Below are 15,975 nucleotides of genomic sequence, written 5' to 3' on the forward strand. Positions count from 1 at the left end.
GTTACCACTGACACACACGGAACGCCTCAGTAATAATCCTCAAACAGTGGGATACAAATATAAAGACGAAAGTGCAGAAAGAGCCTGAAATAAAATGAAGACGAAATTGGGGTAGAATAACTCGGTGTATATAAGAACATAATATGACCTTAGCACACAAAAACTAAAAGTCTAAAAGTGATGGCAATCAGTCACAGAACGGGAAGTTCTTTAAGGAAAGCGAATTAGTAGAATTGTACTCTGGTTTATCATTAACCGAAAGAAACTAACATTTGTTTAAAAAAAGATAGATAACCTGTAGTCTTTCTAACAAGTTTCCTTATGTATTCAAACTTTGCTTAGCTTTTCGTGATGTGCTGTATGATTATTTTGATCGGTTGTAAATAAATTTTGGTTTTAATTATTTGAGACATTTCTTTGACTGAATAAACACTTATTGCGCGCAAGATATCTATCTATTTAAACATTGGCTGATCAAACTATGTTTTCATCCAAAAATCAAATGTTTCAATGAGGTTCCCACTGTGAACCCACTTTAAAAGCTGTCAGAATAGCTTATGCTTACTTGTAACTTGAGTTATTTTGGACGGTTGTCAGATTCTGTTCTTGATATATGCTCTTTTTATATACGGACACAATCTGCTACGTGATTCAGAATGAAAGGTTTGCAATTAACCTGTAGGTGGGTTGTTTACGAATTAGTGTAAAAGAAGAAATCATGCATAATAATAAACAGTTCAATTACCCAAAATGAGAATTCGAAAGAGGGAAAAAAAGTATCCATGGTTTAATATTAAGTGACTTGAAATAATTGGAAAAGAACTATCAACCTTAGGTTTCTTGCTAGCCTTTAACTACGACATTATTCAATGATATGGATTCTAGTCTTTCTCTGGAGTGTTGATTTCCTCTGGATTGCAGGTACGTCTTACTCTGAAGAGTGTCAAATAACAGGAAACTTACTCCTAGACCTTCTTACCGATTATATGCACATAGTCTATTAACTATATTGCAATTTAGTCTATATAATCTCAACAGTAATCTAAACTAAACAATCATAACATTGGTTAGTACTCAATAATCAACCAATTTTGTAAATACACGGCTCAAATACTCAGTAAACACACCAGATGCACTTATATTGATTAATAAACACATTTCACATTCGTTTACAATGTGTTAGGTATGCTGAGGAATATACCAATCATTATCATGTTAAGTCTAATGATGTCCTTGGACTCTAAATGGGCATTTCCTATTGGCCATTATTTATTTCACTCGTTAAATATTGTGTAAATGTTGTTTTCTATTTTATGGTACGATGTGGTTTGTTTGTTTGGTATATAAATAGAGTGTGTCTGAAATATAGTGATTCATAACTCAGAGGCTGTGACTTGCATTCTAGACTCAACTGGCTGGGCTAGACAGGGGAGCGGGACCAATCAGGGCACTAGGTCGTTCTTACGTGTTTTCCGTGTCACAGAAGCGACCGATAGAATGCTGCTTATCAAAACCTGCAGTCACGCGTTACAACACAATGAACCAATATTACCTTCAGGTAAATGTTCATTGAAACTAGAAATATAGTGGTGTAGACAGAGATGAAGTCAAGACGTGCTTTTCGTCCCGTCATCTGTATGTGCCTGCATACTAGAGTTGATGTTCACTCAGTTGTTTGAATCATCAGAATTGGGTTGTAGGTACATCCAGCTCACGAGTTCCAAATAAGAAAAATACGAGTCTTGGATTCCACTGTTAGCTAGCATTCAACTCTGCCTAAAATGCTTGTGACTTAACGGCAATATCGAGGTAATCCACACAGGATGCATATATTTTAGAAGAGACTGATTATTTGAGTTCTAAATATCAATGGGAAGATCCAAACAGCCATTGTATAGGAATATAATGATTAGGAACAACTGAAATGCTCTTTTTGATCCGACTTTGTGACTCAGTCGCAGTACACATTCACTACTATTTCATACCGAATCAAACCAAGGACCGCTTATAAGTTTTACGGAGTACAATTGACTTTTAGACTATTGGGTGATAAACCAGAGAATTAAATCTTCATACTTCTAGATTAAACAACTATCCCGTTCTACTTGATTTTCAATGACTCTCTAGCTGATATTAGGGTGGGCCAAAAACTGTCTACAAGTTTCGCATTCATTTACTGATTTATCGTATATTTACCTTGTTAGATAGTTTGGAAATTTTGAACATGTTATTAAAATTTCTTCTATTCACTTTGTTTTCTCTTTTTCTTTGTAATACTACCTTCCAGGCTATCCAGTTTTATTGTCTACTGACACTTATAATCCTGAAATTGATTGGAACAAATTCCATGAGCAAATTGTTGGCAGTCACTCCGAAGTATTACCTGTATATGCAGCCAATGCCTTGATTACATTGTTAACATCTAATATGAATAGTACATTGAGACGAGCTGCAATTGATTTATTAGGTCGTGGTTTTCCTGTCTGGGAACCGTTTGTTGATGTTGGGCATGTGATCAATGTTTTACTATTGTTAGCTGCTGATGCTGAAATGTTGTTATCAAGGTAAGTTACTCTATGCATTTCTCGAAATAATAAATTTTTTTCACGATAAACATTGTTACTTGTCAAGAGATGATGTAACTACTTTGTGAAGTGCTGTTCTGACCTACTTGTTGTCTCGTAAATTTATGGGTACATGGAATTTTGTGTTATTTAATTGGATCCTACTGGTATTTTGTGAGTAGCATGGAAGTATTTTCTAATGATATATGTAGTTATTTATACTCACAAATACTCAGTTAAGATGTCAAGCTCATTATTTCACAATGTGCATTTTAGCTCAAGAAAAGATCTACACACTTTCTTGTTGAGTATGAGGCAGTTACTTATTTGATTTGGCCGCCTAATATCGTGGATTGATTGCAGTTAGACAACACCGTTGGATAACAGTTTACAGTGGTTTAGAGGTTAAACTCTGTGTTTAGTTTCTATTTACGGGATTTTGGATGCACACTGTTAAGAAGTTCTGGACCATAAAGGACCAGTTTTTAGTGCTTCTAGTTTTTCAATGATGGTTTAACAGTGATCAGTTTACAAATCCAATGAAACTCAACAATCTCCACAAGCATATACTTACGATTTATATGCTACTCTACAACCTGTTATCCTAAACGGTTTTTTAATTACCTCGATGTTGAATAACTTACAGAAGTATGGCACGCTTCACTTTGAGTGTTTATTAAATACACTTATATTAACTCATCCATTCACTGTTCGGATTGGTTTTAAAGATATTCCTTTCATTGATAATATTCCCTAATATAAGTCGATTTCAAGTAGATTCATTGTTTATCGATAGTTACTGTTCTTTCGAATAGTAAATACGTAAGCAACTAAAATTGTTTTCAATAAGATCTTCGTCAGCCTCTACCCTAATATACAGCAATATTTATATACATATGTGTAAAATATTAAACTTTCACAGATAATTTATATGATAATGGTAACAATGATAACCAATTACATAACTAATTGTAGTAAGTAATAAAGTAAGAATTGATAGTAAGATGGTCGGTATAGAAAGCAGTTAATATACGAATAATAAACAATATGATAACATGGATAAATATTTCAACTCTGAAAGTGGATCAAAACTTGAGAAAATAAACTTATTAATGCGATAATCACCATCAACATTGTCAGGGTACACTACAAGAAGTGTGCGAATAATCAGTCTATGTGTGTACGTCCTAAAAATGAGGTATATAAGCGTTTGAAGCGAAATAAGTAAACAAATAACTAAGTCTTATCTAAAGAAAAAGGAAATAGCGATTTTTCAAAATTGTTTTGTCTACAGAGACTAGGCTTGTTTGTTCTGCTGTAAGTCGGAAATGAGTTTTAAACCTACTAGGGTAAACGTGATGGTGTACGATCCAAGTACTTTGATCACTCATTATATATGATTGTGTGGTCTTATTGCAAACACTATTGTTCGCCTATATATATTTTGTTCTAATGTACACAATGTAACTTTTTTAATAGTTACTCTTATAAACACATTCTCTTTCTATCCTAGTTGACAATGGTCACCACTTCTCATAGTATTAATTTTATATAATTTTTATACTAAATTTATCATTAAACGTTAATTGTGTTTTACATTTGGTCTATTTTTATTTTTATTATGAAGTAATAAATCCTGTCAACTTATCTCAGATCGTGTTGATTTAGCACGTACAGCACGTGAAGCTTTATGGGCTATTGGGTTTGCACGACCGAAATTGATTACTCTGGTATTATCACTTGAAGTTCGACGATTTGGCACTCAGATTAATGCAGCCGCTTCAGCATTGACATCTAACTCTGGTCGACCATCAATTTCAACATCATCTCCGTTGAATTCTAACCATATTCAATCATCATGGAGTTTAACAAAATCACTTTCAAAAGATTCTGATAATCATCTAGTCACTGTGTCACGTCGTGATTCAATAACTGTTGGAAATGAATTTCAGTCTTCAACTACTTCATCGAACATGGTAGTTATGATGACTAATCCAATTGTAGCTACACCTGTCTTCAGCTCTAATGCTGGTGTTAGTGGTAGTAATACTGGAACAAATTCTAATCGATCTGCTACCACTGCATATGGAGGTAAATCTGCTCGCTTTTTTGACTCTCACTTATCTAGGTCTTTTTTATTCCATATGATTGTCATGTAGTTGAACAACTCTTCGAAAAATGATTTGTTGGTTTATAACTTTCTGGAAAATCTAGATAAAAATAGAGCTTGTAAATACACATTAGATCATTTGTCTTTGTGAAAGTAACCATTATTGCTGTTAGTAACACTACTACTTTGGGATTTTCCCTGACAATGTTTTCTCGATGTACCGGTTAGTTGTGGCAATTTGAACCAATGTACAAATATATCAGGTTCTTCATTGCTTTGAACTGACTGATTGGTCGACTGTATTAGATTTAAATTAATATGGAGAATTGATATTTTTATAAAATAGATGAAAAGTGGCTAGCAGTAAATCTAGTTACATCCAGCTGATGAGTCCTAAATAGGACGAAGGATACAAAAAACAAACATTAAATAGCTGTTTTATCAAATTTCATAGAATTTCCCATCAATGTATACCCACAACCTACCCCCTATCAGGTGTCGAACCAAAAACTTTTAGGTCTAGTGTCAAACTCACGTTACTTTATCATTTAGCTTTAAAATATCAGTGCTAGGGTAATCGCAATTAATGAACCTTATTAATTATTCTTCAACACTATCTATACTAATCACTTAACCCGTCGCCTAGCTGTTAAAAAGATGAAATCGAACATGGAAAAATATCACTCTTTATTTGAAGTGTTTTATTTCTTTCGTTTCTCAGTTATTAATAGTTTCATCTAAATAATGATAACTTATGATAACTAATGAAAATAATTATCAAAATATTGAAATAAATAATAACTAATTCAATTAAAATATAAATGGACATTATAAAAACTGACTGCTTGAATATTTGGGCTACTTGTTCCTCTCAACTAGACATTTCAACAAGCTATCCGTTTTTGTTTGTTTTAACACATCATTATGTCTATTAATCGTATAACCTATTCAGGAGCGTATATATAGAAAGTTTACAACCTTTTACTGTACATTAATCAGATGTTGATTGCTGAACTACTAACATCTAACTGACAATCAATAACTGGCAAAGTGGACTGTCATCAATTTGTACCAAATCTAAATATGTATTGTAATTGTAGTCTAATCACTATTCAACAATCCTGATTAAATGATTTACATGACGATTGCTCAGTATCAATGCAAGATTTCAATATTTATCGTTAGGATTGATCAAGCAAAAGGAAAGGGAAACTTGTTGAAATACTTTTTTGTTGAGGATTTCATATTGCACCAAAAATATAATATTGAATAAATCGATTAATAATAATAGTCAATAAATAAACTTTCAATCATTATTTATCAGTTCACGTTTTTCAACTTCAATTAGTTTTTCTGCGGCAAATTAATCTTATCGATTGAAGTGTTTATGCACAGGAGAATAATCATCTTTTTTTTCAGTGATCAACAGAAGTGCATTATCCAGTGTTTTCCGTTTATTTTACTGGGTGAATACCGCATACAAGAGCGTGATTTTTACCGGAGATTTAATTTCAATCATTTAAAGCCACTGTGGAGTAACTTAATGGTCATTCAGTGCTTTCGGGTTTTCGTTGATGATCTAGTTAATATCAGTTCGTGATTTAAAATGAAAATTTTACAATTGTCATAAATTCCCTGTATTACAATTCAATTCAAATAAACCCCAATAATTTGTTAGCGAAATTATGGCTCACCAGTAAAGGGATCCGACTTTCAACCACAAAGTTTTGGGTTCAATTCCCTCTCCAATTACTCCGGTTCAAGCTATCGGATAGTATCACTGACTCCTCATAATTAGTGTGTAACTCAAAACCAAGTACACGAATTTGCACCTAGTAAATAGCTTACTGTACTAATTGTAAATTACAAGCTTCCAAATTTTAAACAATTGACATGAATTTATTGCAATGTTTTCTCTTAATTTAGGTACAGAATCTTCGGTGCTGCATAATCAACAATATCCACCAATGTTTAAAGCTCGTGAAGAAGTATTACGTTTATTTGAACAACTTTGTATTAGACGACCAAATGATATTAAAGATGTATTACCGGAAGTTGTTGAAGTGATCTTAGCTTGTTCTGATCGTACACGTTTAAAAGAACGTGGACTAGATTATATATTTCCTGCGCTAACACCGTAAGTGCCAAATTATTAAATCATGTGGAAAATACTTATGTTTTTTTAAATTATTATACAATATTCAGTTAGTGCTTATAGAATCGGTGATTTATTTTGTCACTGACAGCGTATTTAGCAATTTATTTTGCACTATATCAGGGTTCCGTTAGTCGTACAGAGATGAGGTGTGATACCGATTGATTTCGTAAAAAAACATAAGCTCGTTAATCACTTGAATAAACTTGATTTTTGGTTACGGTATCACAGTCATTACCAGAGAACCTCTGTTCCTTCAACGTTACAAGGAGGGTTTCCTACTGGCTACCTCCAATCATCTTAATCATCACCGATGTTGGATGAACTTTAAAATGCGAATTATTATGAGATCGTGGATGAATGATCTAAAGCTGGCCTGCTGATTGTCCTGGGTTATGATTCAAACCTCATACTGAGTTATTGTTTACGGGTTTTTACGGCATAAAAACAGGGATTTCCCCTATTAAACTGCAATTATCTTGACCAATGGTTGCAGATGTTGGATGATATGGTACGCAGTCGATTATATTGGTTCAGATTCATACACTGTTTGTTTGTCCTTAGATCTTGGGTTTCAATACTATCTCATACTTTTTGTTCCACAAATTCATTCAGTCGTGGATGCACACTGCTAAATACTATTAGACGAGGATGAAACAGTTATCCAGTACTTGAGGGTTTTTAGTGGTTTATGTAAGTTAAGTCAATGCCTACACGAATAAATTAAGGTAGTAAAACCTACTAGGAATAACTAATCTTGCTTGCTGTTATCTTCAATTCGAGCTTCTTAATCTTCTGCTGCCAAGCATCCCACTTCTGATTGGTGTTATATACTGCTTATGTCAACAGACATAAGTAACATACACCACATTATGATTATCATTATTATGTGATTGTTTTGTTTTCTCTCCCTCTCTCTCTACTTCTTGCCAACTTTTTTTGCCTTAGTTTCCACGCATATTCAAGTCATACACGTTTACAGAAAGCGTGTACAGGTGGTGTTAATGGTTCTTTAACATTTTATGATTTTAAAATTGGACGATACTTTGTAAGTTTTGATAGAGTCGTGCTGATATTCATGTGATCTCATTTCATGAGTATTTCTTTTTAAAGATATTTTATTAACTTCAAGTTATACAAATTTTTAAATATTTATTTATTAGAGGTAATAATGAGAAAAATCCGTTAACATTCAAGCTATGTAGAGTTTGTTTATAGCTTCCAACTGAAAGTATTCACTGCGAAAAATTTTAATAGAGTTGGGATTAACAAACGATTCTATAGAACTGATAAAAGTGACTAAAGTAAAAATTAACATTTTACGGTTAAAAAAAAAAAGACATTCTTGTACTGGAGAACATTTCGGTTCATTCTTGCTACATGATGATCGGAACTACCTTATTGGATAGTTTTTGAACCAATCAGCAGAAAATATTTGGTTTCTTTTCCACTGTAGTTTTATATTACTGTAAATTGTATATAAGGAGTTCTATTTTTCCCAAGTATTGACTTATCATAGTTATTGGTAAGGCTTTAACTTGTGTGATATTCTTACATTAAGTTAAACATAAGGGTAGGGATCATACTTTTGTTGATTCGTATATTAGCAATTTAAATTAGCTCATTTATGTCAGGATCACAATTAATCCCTTGTATGCTGTACATAGTGGCTTTTCGTGCAAAATTGTCTATGTGTTTTTCAGTTTTGATTGTCTGTGGTTATAATCATTTTTAGGCAATTCTTCGCTCATGTACTGGATGAGTGTTGTTTATAAGAGTGTAATTCTCATTGTCGTTTCATTCCGAACATTTGAGGTTATCCATATCTGTCTACTTTGAGCATAGCAATGTAGCATATCCCCAATGTGTTGGCTAATAAACAAAAGTATACTGAGAATTCGGGCTTAAAGTTAGATCTTCAGTAACAATTACATTTTTAAACAGTACTCATCAACTCAATGAGCGGAAAAATTTACGAAAATCTTGGATACCATACAATTATTGAACACTGAATGGTCAATGGATAACCCCACACGCTTTTTCTTTCTTGAAACAAAAAAATTACTACTTATGTAGGTGACTAAGATTACTTTATTATCATTATTGAATATTTAGGTAACAATGGGGCATAAAGGTCCTGTCACTGCTATTTGTTTTAATTCTGATGGCCGACAAGTAGCAACTTATTCATTGACTGAAAGTACACTACGTATATGGCAGGTAAAATTTTGTTTTTATCTTATTGTTTTTGGCTTCTTTTCAATGTTTTTTTCCTCATTTCTGCCTAAAGTCTAGTGAAATCTTCAAATAATTTCTATAATGAGTTTCATTGTTAGTTGGAATAGCGTTTTAAAAGCAGGAAATACTTAATAGTTAATTAGTTTAAGTTGAAGATGTCTACCATTGATTTCGAACTCAATGGTTCGAAAATATCGTTGTCAATGTGAAACTTGTGTTCTTTCTCCTGTTTTTAGTGTTTTTCAGTATGTTACTTACTTACTTACTTACTTACTTACTTACTTACTTACTTACTTACTTACTTACTTACTTACTGACTTACTTACTTACTTACTTACTTACTTACTTACTTACTTACTTACTTACTTACTTACTTACTTACTTACTTACTTACTTACTTACTTACTTACTTACTTACTTACTTACGCCTGTTACTCCCAATGGAGCATAGGCCGCTGACCAGCATTCTCCAACCCACTCTGTCCTGGGCCTTCTTTTCTAGTTCCATCCAATTCTTGTTCATTTTTCTCATGTCTATCTCCATTTCCCGTCGTAATGTGTTCTTTGGTCTTCCTCTCCTCCTTTGGCATTGAGGATTCCATGTGAGAGCTTGTCTCGTGACGCAGTTGGGTGCTTTCCTCAATGTGTGTCCTATCCACTTCCAGCACTTTTTCCTGATTTCTTCCTCCGCTGGGATCTGGTTTGTTCTCTCCCATAGTAGGTTGTTGCTAATAGTGTCCGGCCAATGGATCTGAAGTATTTTGCGTAGACAATTGTTAATAACCACCTGTATTTTCTGGATGATGGCTTTCGTAGTTCTCCAGGTTTCTGCCCCATACAGTAGAACTGTCTTGACATTTGTATTGAAAATTCTGACCTTGTGTTGGTTGACAGTTGCTTTGAGTTCCAGATGTTCTTCAGTTGTAAATATGCTGCTCTTGCTTTGCCGATCCGCGCCTTCACATCTGCATCAGATCCACCCTGTTCATCAATGATGCTGCCCGAATACGTAAAGGTTTTTACATCTTCCAAATCTTCTCCGTCAATTTTGATTGGATTGGTGCATTCTGTGTTGTATCGGTGAATCCTGCTTTTCCCTTTGTGTATATTGAGACCTATTGCTGCTGAGGCTGCTGCCACACTGTTCGTGTTCTCCTGCATCTGTTGTTGCGTTTGGGATAGAAGGGCCAGATCGTCTGCGAAGTCTAGATCATCCAACTGCATCTTAGATGTCCATTGTATCCCGCGCTTCCCTTCAGACGTTGACGTCTTCATGATCCAGTCGATCACCAGGAGAAAGACAAAGAGTGAGAGTAAGCAACCTTGCCTAACACCGGTCTTCACTTCGAATGACTTTGTCAACTGTCCTCCATGCACAATTTTCGCAGTGTAATCCAGTTTTTGAGTATATACTGATGGAATAATTATCAAAGTATAAATCTAGATCCATCTAAATTAAAAACTGATAATTGACTCGTCATAGCGTGCATTATGCCTAAGAAGTCATCGGATTATATACATCAATTATATGACCACAATGCATTATAAATAAGAAAGAACAGTTTGCACATAAGTGATACAAAACTAAATAATGAGTGGACAATGAACAATAATTGAGAAATGGTGAAACGAATAACATCAGTTAACGAGTGATAAGTCTACTATTTGAACACTTATTACTAGCTCCCTTGATGCTTCCTATAATCACTGATTACTTCTACACCTCAATTCGAACAGTTGAGAAAAAGGAGTGAAGTGTAAATATGAGTTTTAGTCCAAGGTTGGGTTAGGTTATGTACAAAAATCGGGCAAATTTCTAGTTTCATATGACCTTGATGTTATAGCACACTGAACATAGTAACAGTATATTTAACCATTGAATTGAATTATAACGTGGGGTTCTTGGTTTTTCTGTGTTTTTAAGAAGTGTGCACTATATACTGAGTGATTAAAACATTTGCTGACGTTTTCTGACCTTCCACTGACTTCTCCGAGTGATATTGTTGAACTCTCCAACATTGAGGGAAATCAAAGCTAACGATAAGAGTTGTACAAGAGAATATCATAGTTCTCAAGTGTATAATAATAATTCAGTCTATCAAACACAACATAAGACCCGTCATATATGCACATCGGTTCAATTTGCCATACTTTATTAGCACAGCGAGAGAAAATTGTCTGGGTGAATTTCAGAACAGTAGAGGCAATAACAATATTAGTTTTGATAGAAAAATTAAACATCGAGGATACGATCCTTGAAATTATAAACAAGTGCAAAACAAAAAAATATATGAGGAATTTAGAAACGTAGGATTTAAGGAAAGAAAAAGATTAAATACACTTGTGCCATTGAGAACAATTTTGAGCCATGTCACCCAGAAGTCTCTCTCACATGAGCGACAATCAGGCAGTATTTACTTAATTAAATGGTTCAGTTGGTGTTTTTGTGGAATGATTCTATGTCTTGGTTTGTTTACCCCTGACTTCCTTCCAACCTACTTGTACATCAGCGATAATTGCGCGTCGAGGTTGTCGGTTAATGGACGTACGTAATACATGTCCTAATCATCTCATTTTATAGAAATTCACTGCCTCATCAATTGATTTGCCATTCTTTCTTAGTATCCTATTCCTAACCCAGGAATTTCTTGATCATTGGTCCCTGTGATCGAATACAAGTAACCTCCGAATATCCTCTATCTTTAAAGAACATAATTTTTAAAGTAGAACGAAGGGAATTATTGGGGAGTAAACTCATCCTTTATATTAGCTAGCGAATACCTTTCTCATTCATGAATAATTGTTTATATGCTGTATTTTTTTAAATAGCTACATACGACTGGATTTTTTGGTATGGGTGGACAACAAGTTAAACCATTATCTATTCATCCTGTCCCACCATTGATTCCTCCTCCGTCTTCTACACCAAAATTATCTTCTACTTCAGCATTATCGCATAATGAATTTGTTAATAATAATGACATGAATAAAAATCAACATCCACTTCCAGATCGTTTAGAAGTATGGATTGATTGGCCAGAATCTCGTGTTTTGCATTTGGTTACAAATATTGGTATTAGACGACGTGTTGCATTATGAATTTTTCTAATTATAAGAAATAAACAAATATTTGTTTATTTATCTGTTCATCTATTTCATTTATTTGTTCATGCTTCTTCTTTCATTTCTGGCTCTTTTGTTGTTTATCATTATCATTGTATTATCATATAATGGTTTGTTATTATTGTTATTAATAATTACAACAATCAAGCATTACATTTAATGCCAGGAAACTACTTTTGAAGGGAAAAGCAAATTGATAAATCAGAGAATCTGATAAATTCGCACACACACATACATACAAACACGCAATACTTCTGCATTCCTTGTAATCAGTATAAAACTGGGGATTAAAAATAGAGAGATAATATATCCTGTTGATTTTCTGTTATTATGATTATTATAATTGTTATTGTGGATTACACAAATTATAATTGCAAATTATACATTCCTCTTATTCATTATTATTATTATTATTATTATTATTATTATTATTAGTAGTAGTAGTAGTAGTAGTAGTATTATTAGTATTATTATTATCACAATCATCACTAATTTATACACATATATTCATGTAGAGTAACCAAATGTAGGTGATGTACAATTATCTGAATTATGAATGATTCATTATGGTGAACAGGAAAAAAATGTTTGCTAATTTGTTCCATTATCTTTTACCTGTAATTATTTGTCTCTTCTTTCTTGATAGGCGTTAATTCTCACATTTTACCGAATCACCAAATTAACGGACCTACCCCCCACACACTTTTTTATCATTTATTTTGCATAGTACTCACAAAATTGTTAGTAGTTTGTCTTGAAAATAATAAGTTAACAGTGAGATTACTGCATAGTATTTACTTATTGACACACTTCTATGTTTGATTAGTGTGTTTAGCTAAATCTTTGTTTCTCTTTTTTTCCTTAGTTTATAAAATTACCTTATTTATCTTGTTCTTCTCATCACTAGCTTGTTGTATCTACCAAAAAAGAGAAGTCATAATAGTGGTGGCAGTATCAACGATAGGAATGGTGTTATTAGATGTTAACTCGTCTTTTTTTAGTTTGAGTTGAACTTTTCTGTGATTGCTAAGCATATTTTCATTATTCAAGTTACATCAGTAAATGTGCAGTAATAGCAGGTCTGTGATTAATTCACCTTCACTATTTATGTTATTTGAGTTTTTCTTTTCTTTCTTTTTGATTGACTTTTGTCGTCAAATGTATACATGGCTTTGTTTTGTGTGTGTACGTTTCAGCCTTTTTTTGTACTTATCTCTCCTTTTCTCATTCTGTTTGACTTCATTGCCATTCCTTGTTCTTGTTTATTAATTGAGTTGTATACAAAATGAGAGAAACATTTGTATTTATCCTATGTCTTCTCTGTATCTTTTCTTTCACATGTTTATTTACATTTACTAACCCCTTTTTTATGTTTATGACAATAGAAAGATTAACTAGTTGTTTTATTCCGTTTTTTGAGTTTGTTCTTGTTATACTTCGTCTCTGATTCTCTCTGCCTTTTTCTCCCGATTGACTTAATTGTGGTTTTGAGTAATTCAGGAAAATATCCTATATATATATACATGAAATATACTCAAGAAATATATAGCTGACAGTTAATGTGTTTTCTCTTCAACTTCTCATTTAAAGAATGCATATGAAAACTGTCCAAAAGTATAAAGGTGTTGATGCTTCTCTGTTACATCAGTCTTTCTTATGCTGTTAATAAATATCAGTTATTTGTTGTCAATACAAAACGGAGCGATGTATCAACGGTTAAGGCGTTCAAATTACAACTACTTATTCTCATGTTTGAACTCTGCTCTACCTATGTTGGCTTAGGCGACCAAATGGTATCATTGGTTCTCATACTTAGGATTTGAATTGAAGCCAAGTACATGAATCTGTACCTCGTAAATGAATGTTATTGCATCCAATAAATTGCACCACAATGTCAAGTCTCTTGAGACATTGTGACTATAATGCATAGACTTCATCTGTAGCATTCGGTCTTGCCTTGAAAAACAATTGAAATAAAAAAAGCATATCCTTCAAATAATAGAATAAACCTTAAAATCAATCTTACTATACCACTGTATAAACCCGATCTCGTATTAATGTCTTGATGTTATTTTGTATTTCGAACTCGAAAAATTCTAAACACGAGTGAATTCTTTTGTTTACAAACTCTCTGAAAAATTATCACTAGAACTGACATATATCAGTTATCAGTGTTGTTGGGTTAGTTTGGAAAAATTACGATTGTTTTATCACTGGGTGGTGATCAATCTCAGGTCCTTCTTAGTGCGGACTGAATCCTATCGACCAAGTTGCAATGTGGTCACCATTGCGTGTACTATATTGAGATAAGATAGTGGTTGGTGGTAGTCAACGGGAAACCCTGGACCTAGGTTACAGGTAAACCTTGCTGACGAGTGCCAAATAGCACGAAACCTAGGTTTAGGGTTTCGAAGAAGAACCAATATACATAATGAATCTAGAAGTGTAAATTACCTAACTAGTACTAATACTAATATATATGAATCTTTAATCCTTAAATCATTCCCATTGAATAATCATTTAAGCAATGAATAACCTTTGAAAAAATTTTCTTCAAAAATAAAATACAAAAGCGAAAAAACATTTATCATTCATTTAAGGGAAAACAATACAACATTTCTTTCACCAATATTCAAACACATTTACTGACCATCCATCCTAATATACGCTACACTATATGATATTGATCATGTTCAAAGGTTTCTTTTATTGTTGTTGTTGTTGCTGCTGTTGTTAATTTAAACACTTGTGTAACGTTTAATTTCAATGGTACATCTGTTTACTAAACTAGTAGAATATAATCATGAATCACCAATCATTTAATACAAGTGCAATTAACAAATGTTAATCTAGTAAGAAAAATTTTAATCTTTATTATAAGTAGTATATATTGTGGATTATTATTAACTAGACAAGCATTAAAAAAAATAAAAAGTACTAGGATAGTTGTTTTGGTTTAGTATTGGGACTTGGCAATAGTGTACATTTACTAATCTAGTAGAGATATTATTTATTTATTTATTTTTATTTGAACACATCAATATTGGTACAAAGGGGTACCGAATACATATGTGCCATACAACTCACTTGATTTGTGTGTGGGTTGTGATACTGCCTGGGTGCCCATACTGAAACAGGTGGTTTTCTCAGAGGGTCACACCCGGAACCTTCGACCTAAAGGTATGATCCATAAGGCAGTGGAGTAACGTCAGGAGATGCAGTCCCATGTTGGCCGGTGACCAACAATTGTTTCATACACTATTCGTTCCCTCAGAATACTGGAACCTATGTGCACCAGTGATTTGGAATCAGGGTTTTCCAACTTCCCTAGGTGAACTGTCCGTGTTCACCAACCCGGTTAAAGAATCAGACATTCACTTTTCGTCCACTCGATTTCGTAAACAACACCTCAGACACAAAAAGGCAGAGAGTAGGACTTCTCTGGCAGTGGTTGTATACACGTGGCCATGTGAGACCATTTCGAGAAGGAGAGTGGACTTTCCCCACCGTTGGCCATACCAGGGCATTTGGCGGCTTCAAATATCAATGCGTTACTTACTAAATTCGTAATCTAATCAATGAAAATTTAATAATCTCTACAAAACCTCTAAACTATTAATTGCAGATATTTGATATTACATATACCAAAAGTGATTAATCAAAGTTGAATCATTAACATCAACAGTTGTCGGATTCGAACACTTGAAAATAAATAATAATCTTTTATGTAACAGAAATTTCAATGAAAATCTATTGCATAACTTGAAACCAATCTATATCATTTC

The 15,975-nt window shown here is 33.3% G+C and overlaps 1 protein-coding gene across 1 annotated transcript in view; it reads left to right on the top strand.

Moving 5' to 3' along the window:
- Positions 1-14,655, top strand: part of MS3_00008551 (uncharacterized protein) — a 69,053-nt gene extending 54,398 nt beyond the window's left edge. The window contains exons 18-23 of the mRNA XM_051216883.1: positions 2,288-2,564; positions 4,192-4,655; positions 6,601-6,811; positions 7,778-7,877; positions 8,945-9,049; positions 11,897-14,655. Coding sequence (XP_051065513.1) covers positions 2,288-2,564; positions 4,192-4,655; positions 6,601-6,811; positions 7,778-7,877; positions 8,945-9,049; positions 11,897-12,166 — 1,427 coding nt within the window. The 3' untranslated portion in view covers positions 12,167-14,655. The remainder of the gene's footprint in view (positions 1-2,287; positions 2,565-4,191; positions 4,656-6,600; positions 6,812-7,777; positions 7,878-8,944; positions 9,050-11,896) is intronic.
- The last annotated feature ends 1,320 nt before the right edge of the window (positions 14,656-15,975 follow it).

Source organism: Schistosoma haematobium, chromosome 6 (assembly GCF_000699445.3).
Source record: "Schistosoma haematobium chromosome 6, whole genome shotgun sequence".
Classification (NCBI taxonomy): Eukaryota; Metazoa; Platyhelminthes; class Trematoda; order Strigeidida; family Schistosomatidae; genus Schistosoma; species Schistosoma haematobium.